The 9,246-nt window shown below is 65.8% G+C and overlaps 6 protein-coding genes across 6 annotated transcripts; 3 read left to right on the top strand and 3 right to left on the bottom strand.

The window, feature by feature from the left end:
• Window positions 1–669: 669 nt before the first annotated feature.
• Window positions 670–1,866, top strand: AMSG_03783 (FAD dependent oxidoreductase; the record flags this gene model as incomplete). Its single annotated transcript, XM_013904233.1, has 1 exon — window positions 670–1,866. The coding sequence occupies one exon, from the start codon at window positions 670–672 to the stop codon at window positions 1,864–1,866; it is 1,197 nt and encodes a 398-aa protein (XP_013759687.1).
• A 70-nt stretch (window positions 1,867–1,936) lies between these two features.
• Window positions 1,937–2,772, top strand: AMSG_03782 (methylene-fatty-acyl-phospholipid synthase; the record flags this gene model as incomplete). Its single annotated transcript, XM_013904232.1, has 2 exons — window positions 1,937–2,035; window positions 2,263–2,772. The coding sequence occupies 2 exons, from the start codon at window positions 1,937–1,939 to the stop codon at window positions 2,767–2,769; spliced, it is 606 nt and encodes a 201-aa protein (XP_013759686.1). The 3' UTR covers window positions 2,770–2,772.
• A 33-nt stretch (window positions 2,773–2,805) lies between these two features.
• AMSG_03781 (uncharacterized protein) lies at window positions 2,806–4,747 on the bottom strand. The gene has a single exon (XM_013904231.1). It carries the CDS (start codon window positions 4,710–4,712, stop codon window positions 2,847–2,849), a length of 1,866 nt encoding a protein of 621 aa, XP_013759685.1. The 5' UTR covers window positions 4,713–4,747; the 3' UTR covers window positions 2,806–2,846.
• Window positions 4,748–4,899: 152 nt separating this feature from the next.
• On the bottom strand, window positions 4,900–5,710 carry AMSG_03780 (uncharacterized protein; the record flags this gene model as incomplete). The annotated part of the gene is made up of 2 exons (XM_013904230.1): window positions 4,900–4,926; window positions 5,006–5,710. 2 exons carry the CDS (start codon window positions 5,708–5,710, stop codon window positions 4,900–4,902), a joined length of 732 nt encoding a protein of 243 aa, XP_013759684.1.
• Window positions 5,711–6,194: 484 nt separating this feature from the next.
• Window positions 6,195–7,478, top strand: AMSG_03779 (leucine-rich repeat containing protein). Its single transcript, XM_013904229.1, has one exon. The coding sequence runs from the start codon at window positions 6,214–6,216 to the stop codon at window positions 7,420–7,422; it is 1,209 nt and encodes a 402-aa protein (XP_013759683.1). The 5' UTR covers window positions 6,195–6,213; the 3' UTR covers window positions 7,423–7,478.
• Window positions 7,094–9,178, bottom strand: AMSG_03778 (uncharacterized protein). The gene has a single exon (XM_013904228.1). It carries the CDS (start codon window positions 9,106–9,108, stop codon window positions 7,489–7,491), a length of 1,620 nt encoding a protein of 539 aa, XP_013759682.1. The 5' UTR covers window positions 9,109–9,178; the 3' UTR covers window positions 7,094–7,488.
• Window positions 9,179–9,246: the final 68 nt, after the last annotated feature.

Below are 9,246 nucleotides of genomic sequence, written 5' to 3'. Positions count from 1 at the left end.
TAAGGGGAAGGGGCGTACGGTTCTGGATCTCTGTGACGGCGGCTTTGATCTCGCGCTCGACGTCGCGCTGCCAGCGTCGCGCCTCTTGAAGTGTCTCCACCGACGCAGCCATAGCCGGTCGGGAGGTGCGAGCCTCTCCGCCGGTCTCGAGCATGGTGATGTATCTGTTGAGTAGGTGGTGCTTCTGTTCCTCCGGGCTGTGTGAGGGTGGGTGGGTGGGTGAGTGGAGACGGACGAGGGCGGGGGGGGGGGAGCGTACCGAGCCATGGTGCTTGTGTGGGTGTGGGTGTGGGTGTGTGGGTGTGGGTGTGTGGGGGAGGAGGGGTGGAGGTTGGTGCAAGGAGGTGGAGTGAGGCGGCAACGGGTGGTGGTGGTGGTGGTGGTGGTGGTGGTGGTGGTGGTGGTGGTGGTGGTGGTGGTGGTGGTGGCTGATCGATCACCGCCCGATCGATCAAGGGTATGCTGGGTGGTGTGCGGTGAGAGTGGCATGGCGGTCACGTTGGTGTGACATGACAGACGTGGGCGTGGGCGTGGGCATAGGTGTGGCCCCCCAGTCCCCGGACAGTGGCATACTCGTCTCCTACACTGCCCCCCCCCCCCCCCCCCTCCTCTGCTCTCAACATGCTCTGTGCTGGTGTGTCTGTGGGCTTGCGGCGGACGGCAGGGGCAATGCTGGCCTCCGCCCGCCGGCTGGTCACGGTCGATGCGCTGGTGGTGGGCTCGGGCATGGTGGGCGCTTCGACGGCGTTCAGTCTGGCGCGCGCCGGTGCCGACTCGGTCATGGTGCTGGAGATGGAGGATGCGCATGGGGTCCACTCGACGGGCCGATCGGCGGCTCTGTACTCGGAGACGTATGGCTCGCCGCTGACCCGGGCCCTGACCACCGCGTCGAAGCTCGCACTGCACGGCGATGCAGAGGCCGGCGCGCCGCCGGCTGATGATCCGTTCCTTCGCCCGCGTGGTACGGTCTGGGTCGCCCGCCAAGATCAACTGGACACCATGGACGCCATGCTCGACGCCATCGTCGCCGAGGGCCTCGTCACCTCGCTGAAGAGGCTGGACGAGGCCGAGCTCCGCGCCATCATGCCGGCCATCCGACCGGGCTACGCCGCTGCAGGCGTCTACGAGCCCGACGCCATGGACATGGACGTCAACGGACTGCACATGGCATTCATCCGCGGCGGAAAGGCCGCCAGCGTCGACTTTCGCACCGGCGCAGGCCTGCTCGCGGCGGCCTGGGACGCTCACGCCGGTCTTTGGGAGATCTCTGACACTACTGGTAGCGTCCATCATGCCCGAATGCTGGTCAACGCCGCCGGCGCGTGGGGAGATGTCGTCGCGGAGCGGTCAGGCATCGCTCCGCTCGGCCTTGTCCCCAAGCGGCGGACGATCATGACATGGCCAGCGCCCGCGGCCGCAGACTATCCGGCCGACGCGCCGCCGGCGGCCTGGCCCATGGTTTTTGACGTCGACGAAGAGTTCTACTTTAAGCCGGATGCTGGGCAGATGCTTGCTTCGCCGGCCGACGCCACCCCTGTTGAGCCGCACGACGCCTACGCCGACGACATGGACGTTGCCGTCTGCGCCGACCGCATCATGACCGCCACCGACCTCTCCATCGAGACACTCACCGCGTCGTGGGCCGGCCTCCGTACCTTTGCCCCTGACAGCGACTTTGTGCTCGGGCCCGATGGCATCAACCCATCGTTTGTCTGGGCCGTTGGCATGGGCGGCTACGGCATTCAGACCGCACCGGCAACCGGCGCCGTTGTCGCCGCCACTGCCACCGGCTCGGCCCTCCCGTCGTGGATTGTCAACGTCGGCATCACTTCAGCAGATCCGTTCTCGCCCTCACGGTTCTCATGAGCTCAGCGCCAGTTGCCGCAACAGCGCGCCCGCCACCCGTCTTTCCCCCCCTACCCCCCCCCCCCACCCCATGCTCGATCAGTACATTGCTTGGGACCAGCCGACGCTGTGGATCGCTGTGGCCGGCATTGCCTTTCCTCCCACCTACTGGAACATTGTCTCCCACTATGTACGTTGCCGAGGTAGTGACCGTAGTCACGTTGCCAGCAATGGCGGAGAGGGGGAGCGGGGTGAGGTGGCAGCAAGGGATCCCTCGGCCGTCTACCCTCGCACAGCTGGTTCTTGCTGGAGAAGGCGAGGAAGGAGAGACAGGGAGGGGAAGAGGTGGGAGGATGAGTGGAGAAGAAGGGGTGCAGCTCACAGAGGCTGATATGCATGGCTCTTCGCGGCATGTAGGAATACCACAACAAGTTCCTGACCAAGGCTCTGGGCGGCAACTACGCGGCGTGCTACTTCCTGGCGGCGAGCATCTTTGTCTTTTCGGCCATTCGCGATCTTCTCTTTGACTGGGCTATGGCTGATCAGCCGACGGTGTACGAGCTGGCGCCGATGGCCCTTTCTCTCGCCGGCATGGCGTGCATCGCTGTGGGCGGTATCCTCGTTCTCTCCTCGTACTACCGCCTCGGCATCACCGGCACCTACCTCGGTGACCGCATGGGCATCTACCTCCCGGCTCGAGTCGAGTCATTCCCGTTCTCGGTCATGGAGCACCCGATGTACACCGGTGCCACCTTGTGCTTCCTCGGCCAGGCGCTGCGGACCGGCTCGCCCGCAGGCGTCTTCCTCACCGTCGTCGTCGCCATCGTCTACGCCATCGCCGAGTCGATCGAGGGCCCGTTCACTGCTATGATCTACGCCAAGCGCGCCGAGGACGCCAAGGCCGCACAAGGCAAGGCCGAGTAAACCATTCGTACTCATTTCGGCTTACACTAGGCTTCATCGCGAGCCATTTACTTCATGATCCCCCGCCGCTCGCTCGCTCAAGACGACAACGTGAGGCCAGTCAGGGCGGCCTCGGCCTCGGCGGCGTCCGAGACGGCGGCGGTGGCGGCGGCAGTTGCAGCGACCTTGGCGCGGAGCGCCTTGGCCTTGGCCTTGCGAGCGCGACGTGCGCGGATCTTGCGGACCTTGATGGCGTAGCGCGACCATTTGCGCATGCCCGACTCTACCTGGGCCGAAAACTCGGCGACAGAGTTGATGTCGGCGCGGTGCGGCTCGCGAAGGGTGCAGGGATGGAAGCCGAACTCGGTGAGATGCTTGTTGAGGAGCAGGACCGATGTCCGCTGCGTCCCATCGCGCGCGGCATGCAGCCGCTGCATGGCCTGGTGGTAGGCAACGATGGCGTGGAGCTTGGCACGCCGGATCCGGTTCATCTCCTTCTGCACATGGACAGCCGGCAGCAGCGCGTCGTCGGGCGTCAGCGCCCGAAGCTCGTCCGGAACGCCAGCGAGCGCGCGCGCGTGCTCAATAGGAACCTTCAGCTTGGCCAGCGGGCCCTGAGAGACGTAGAACGCGGCGGCGTCGACCGACCGCTCCAACCGGAGCAGCCACGAGAGCTCCTCCTTGAGCAGCGCGCGCATGTCGTGGTAGAACCTGTGGCCGTACGCATCAAAGTACGCCACCCGCCGCGCCCGCTTCATCGGCAGAAAGAAGAGCCGGTAGCCCTGCGACGACGACGACGACGCCTCGGACGACGTCAGCGTCAGCGAGTAGTACGACGAGTCGTTGCGGGTCCGCCGCGCCGCCCGCGACTTGGTCTGCGACGGCGGCCGGACGTGCTGCAGCCGGACAACCTGCGGCTTGGCGCGGCAAATCTCGCGCTTGGCCTGGTTCGAGACCAGGTGCGGGAGGCCCCACATGCCACCTACCGGCTCGCGGAACTGCGACCTCACCACACCACCGATGGCCCGCCCGTCGGTCCCGGTCTTACGCCGCGACTGAAAGTGTGCGCAAACGGCAGCGTGCATGGCCAGATACTCGGCGGCAAACGTCGGCTTGTCCAGGGTCTCCCGCACAAGCTCCATCGCCTGCTCCACAGACGCCATAAAGCCCGGCTCCGGTCGCCCATCATTGCCGTGATGCAGGCACTTGTCGTACACCTCCTTGCCGTACCGCTGGTCGCCGCCATCCACGGCCTCGCGCCACTTGTGCTTGCCCACCGCGTCGTAGACAAACAGCAGCGCTTGCCGCCGCGCCTCGCTCACGCTGTCGACCTGACCATTGCACCCTCCCTCATCGTGCTCGCTCCCCACCGCTACCGACGGCTCACTCTCGTCGTCCGACTCGACGCTCTTGCCGGCGCTAAGCCGACTTCCGCGCGGGAACCGGGCTCCAGCCCAGTGCCATTGCAGGTTTCCCTTGCCGGCTCCGACCTCAGCCGCATCGTCACCGCCCACAATCCGCACGCTTGCCCGGCTCCCGTTCAGCCCAACCAGATCCGAGGCACCAGCTTCCTGCGCGAGCTCAAGCCACGACGACGTCGACGTCGAGAGCAGATGTTCCGAGAGGATGGTGGTCGACGACGGGACCGGCGAGTACGACGGCTCGGTCGAGGTGATAGCGTCAAAAGAGACCGGCGCAGTGTAGGAGGACGACGACGAGGAGGATGAGGAGGACGAAGACGACGAGGACGACGAAGACGATGAAGATGATGAAGATGACGACGACGAGGTGGTGGACGAGGCGGTCAAGGAGGCCTTGCCCGCCCCCGGCCGCCGTCCTCCCACCGGGCAGCAAGAGCCGCTGGCGGCCGGCGGCTCCGAGGCCGTACTCACAGCGTTGGTGTCGGTCCCGGTGTCGGACGACGTGGTCCACGACGACGACGACACCAGTCGTTCGTCGGTCATGGTCAAACGGGGTGCAGCGGAGGTAGCGAGGGGTGGGGGTGGGGGGGGTGGGGAGGGGGGACGGGGGAGGGGGTGGATCGTTCTCGGGAGGGATCGGGGAGGAGGAGGAGGAGGGCTGGCATGCGAGTTGGCTACCGACCGACCGACCGATCAGGGGCAGTGGATTGATGGGGAGGCACTCACTGGTTTACGGTGGAAGGTAGAGGCGTGGGGTCTGTAGAGGGCATCACAGCGATGATGGCGAGGGATAGGCTGGCGTTGATGGCCGGAACACCGCACGGTGTAGTGCTTACGCCGCGGCTGTCGTGGACGTGGCCGCAGAGCACCGCATGCGGTGAAAGGGTGGCGATCGCATCAGCGATGGCCCGCGAGCCGATGGCCCGTCCATGTGCGGTGCAATCGAGCGTGCCATGCGGCGGCTCGTGTGAGAGCCAGAGTGTGGTCGTCGACGCCTCGGTCTCGTCGGCTGCTGCTGCCTCTGCCGCCGCTGCAGCGATGTCTGCCGGCGACGGCAGTGTATGCCCAAGCATCGACGGTGACATCGAGGCGTAGACCACCCGCAGCTGGGCTGTGCCAGCGTCGTCTAGCGCTACGCAGTGCGTGCCTGCGCCGCGCAGCAGCTCGCCATCAAACGCGCGGGTGACAAAGGCGTCGGCGGCGGCAGCGTCATCATCGCTCACCGTGTAGATGCCGGGCCCCGAGAGCGTCCGATCGTGGTTGCCCGGCAGCCAGGCCAGAAGCCGCAGCCGCGGGCCAAAGACTGCGCCGAGCGCGTTGAGCCACTCTACCACGTCGGCGATCTCATCCAGCTCGCCCGAGTTTGTGGCGTCGCCGCCGTGGACAACCACCACAGGCGCATCTGGCCCCAGCACGGCATCCGCCGCCGTCGCCACCTCTTCCACCGACGGAAGCTCAGCATGGCGCATGTGTGTGTCCGACGCAAAGACGACAATCAGCGGAATGGAGCCAGCCGCGCCCGTCACCGTCACAACCTCCATCATCTCCACCTCCAAACCAGCCATACACCCCGTCGCTGTCACTCCGGCTACCTTGCTGGCCATGGCCAGCCAACCCCAACCACCACCCGTGACAAGACAAGGGTGCAAGATTGCATGCGTACAACTTCAACATCAATCCCGCCATGTTCAAGCCACTTGAGCGGCTCATTGGCCTTTGCCCCACATGCCCCCCTCCCTTTCCCGTCGCTCTTTGCCCCGTTGCCGCATGTCACCGCACGTTGGTGGTCTTCACCCGAATCGGCGACAGGCGACGTGGCGAACAGGTGGAGGGCAGGGGAGGTGCAGACAGTGCGGGAGCGGGTGGCGTGCGCGGGCGGTCAGGCCTCTCCCCACACCGATACCTTTACACCCACCCACACTCACACCCACACACATACCCCTCCTCTGCTCTCTCCCCTCCCTCCCTCTTCCCCATACCCCCGAACCCCCCCCCCCCCCCCCTCCCGCGTCGTTCACACACCTGCACGCGCCCGTGACGAGCAATGGCTGCCATCGACATCACGTTCTCGTCAGAGCCGGGCACGGGGGACATAGACTCGGACTCGGACTTTGAAGGCGGCTCGACTGAAGAGGCTGAGGTGGTGCCGGGCTGCTTTGAGGCTGCTGCTGTTGCAGACGCCTCGCCGGAGAAGAGCAACGACAGCGAGAGCAAGGCGCCCGCCGTTGTTGTTCCGGCCGTGGTCATCATGGTCGACGGCTCGGACTCGGGCACGGCCGACGTGTCGGACGACGACGACTCCGACGAGTCCAGCGGCTCCGACGGTGGCGGTGGCGTCGCCATGCACGATGCTCGCGAGTCGCTCGCGGACTCGTCCGACGACGACGCCGACGAGTTCCACGACGCAACCGGTGGGCTCGGCGCAAAGCTGGCGCTGCGTGGGCGGCAGCAGACGTCGATATCCGGTAAGGGCCTCAAGCGGCTGTCAACGGCCGAGATGCTTGACATGCGCATGAACTCAAAGAACAGCATCTCATGCCGCGAGAATCAATCCGGCCAGGCCGAGATCAATCTCGAGGAACGCGCGCTGGGCGAAATCCCGCCCGAGGTCTTCAAGGTCCGGCGCGTCCAAGTCCTCAAGCTCGCCAACAACCTCATCACCGAGATCCCGTCGGAGATCCGCAACTTGTCTGCCCTCACCTACCTCGACATCACCCAAAACTTGCTCGAGCGGCTTCCAGACGAGCTGACAGGCATGTATAACATGGTGGTCATGCACGCGTCGCAGAACCCAAGCCTCGGACGCTCGATGTCTGCCATTGCGTGTATGGACAACTTGACACACCTGGTGCTCAACCAGGTTGGTCTCGACACACTACCGGACAACATCTCGCGGCTGCTGCGGCTGCGGCAGCTCCATCTGTGCGACAACAAGCTGACAGAGTTCAACGACGAGTTCTTCAAGCTGGCGGCGCTGATGGACCTCGCGCTCGACAACAACGCCATTTCCGAGATCCCATCCAAGGTCTCCGAGCTCCGCTCGCTCACTGCGCTCAACATGGCCAACAACCAGCTGACCACGCTTCCGGTCGCGCTGGGTAAGCTCGAGGCACTGCAAGAGCTGCGGGTCGACGGCAACCCGTTTGAGGACAAGACCATTGCGCCCAAGTTTGAGAGCGGCGGCAACGAGGCGGTCCTCAGCCACCTGAAAGCCAAGGCCAACAAGAGCGGCGGATGCTGCACGCTGATGTAGCACCACCGGCGATGGCCTCCATAAAGTTGCACATGCCACACCCCAGGCTTGCCCGCTGACGCACATCTACTCCACCGAGGTGCCTGCCTGCTCGCGGTCCGCCGGGCGGTCGCCAATTTCGCCACGGAGAAAGGCCTCGATGAAGTTACGCACGTTGAGGAGGAGGTGGTCAGCGTCGGCAGCATCGATGCCGAGCCCAAAGGTGTGGCTCAGCTGCTGGATATTGGCGTGGAGGAGGCCGACGCCATGCTGGGCCTCGCGCCGCCCGGCGCCCTTGGCCACGTACAGCGGGAACTTGACGACGCCGGCCGAGCCGTCGACGGCTTCGAGAACCACCGACCGCGACGACATGGGGACGACCCTATGGCGGAGCGGGGTGGCGAGATACTTGGAAAGTGCGTGAAGGACGGTGCAGACGTGGCCGAGTGCCGACGCCATCTCCTCGGTGAGCGGCTCCATGGCCGCGGTCCGCAGCGGTGGGAGCCAGAGGCCGAGAATGCGGTAGATCTTGGTGCCAAGCCGTGGGTGCTCACCGGCGGTGATGGGGAAGGCCTTGTACAACTCGCCGACAAGCTCGCACCGCCTCTCGAGAAGGGCGTCGAGTAGCCGGGTGCCACGCTGCTCGTTGGCCTCGAGCACAGCCTCTGATGCCGCGAGCCGCTTGCGCGCAGACATGAGCTCAATCTGCGACGCCACAATCGACTTGGCCCGCGGAAGAAGGCCGGCCTTCAGGCGCTCGAGTCGGTCTCTCGCTGCAGTAGTAGCCTCGCGGCGGGCGGCGAGCTTGGCGCGAAGCGCCGCCACTCGGGCGTCGACCTTGTTGGCGGCGGTGATCCGAGCCCGGAGACCCTCAGTCTGGATTAGCGTGGTGCGGATTGACTCGGTCAGGTTGCACACCTCAGAGAGCGTCGCCTTGCGCTGTGCATCCAGCTCCAGCAGAGCCCTTAGCGTGTGACACTCATATGTTGTGTCGGCAATGTCATCCATCGAGAGCGGCAGCGGGCGATCAAGCGTGAGCGCGCCGCAGGCCTCGAGCGCACGCCCGAGCGACCGCGGGGCGTAGTACCCGTCGTGCAGCTCGAGGATGAAGACGTTGACGACGTTGGGACCCAGGCTCAGCGCCTGCAGGTCCGTGCCCAGAAAGTACAGCTCGTCAAGATCAACTTGCGCCGTGAGCACCACCGCCGGCGGGTCCGCGCTCGCCGCCGCGCACCTCACGCAGCAGAGCGTGGCGCGGACGGTAGCGGTAAAGAACCGTGTTGCCGCTGCCGCCAGGCTCGTGCAGAACACCTCGTCTCTGCCCTCGCCCGACGTCCACGACGGCTGCAGCGACGGCTCGGCGTGAAGCGCCGAAAACAGCACAACATGGCCGTCGCCGGCGTCGGCGTCGTCGACCATCTCACTGACGCTGCGCTGCGTCCCGCCGCCGACTGTCGACTGCGCCAGAGTCAGCTCGCACACCGGCATCAGCGAGCCTCGGCCGCACAGATCGCACAGTGCTTGCGCCTTCGGTGGACGGTGGGCAGCTCCGGCCGACGACGCCAGCGACGACGTCGACGCGTACAGCATCGAGTTGGAGATGTGCGAGACGCTTGCAGCAAACATACCCGACGGTGACACATCGTGGCCGACCGCCATCTCGAGCGCAAGAGTCCCTCCCGCAGGCGACGGCGAGTGCGAGAGCATGGGCGGGCCGGGTGCCTCCAGACACACATTGCGCAAGTGGAAGGCGAGGACGTGGCGCAGGCGACGTCGCTGAGGAGCGGGAGGTGAGTTGGGAGGAGGGGGGGGGGGAGGGGGAGGGAGGGGGAAGCGGCATCGGCG

This window comes from Thecamonas trahens, assembly GCF_000142905.1.
Source record: "Thecamonas trahens ATCC 50062 unplaced genomic scaffold supercont1.14, whole genome shotgun sequence".
Classification (NCBI taxonomy): domain Eukaryota; order Apusomonadida; family Apusomonadidae; genus Thecamonas; species Thecamonas trahens.
Note: the sequence above shows the minus strand (reverse complement) of the source record. Positions and strands in the feature narration are given on the sequence as shown.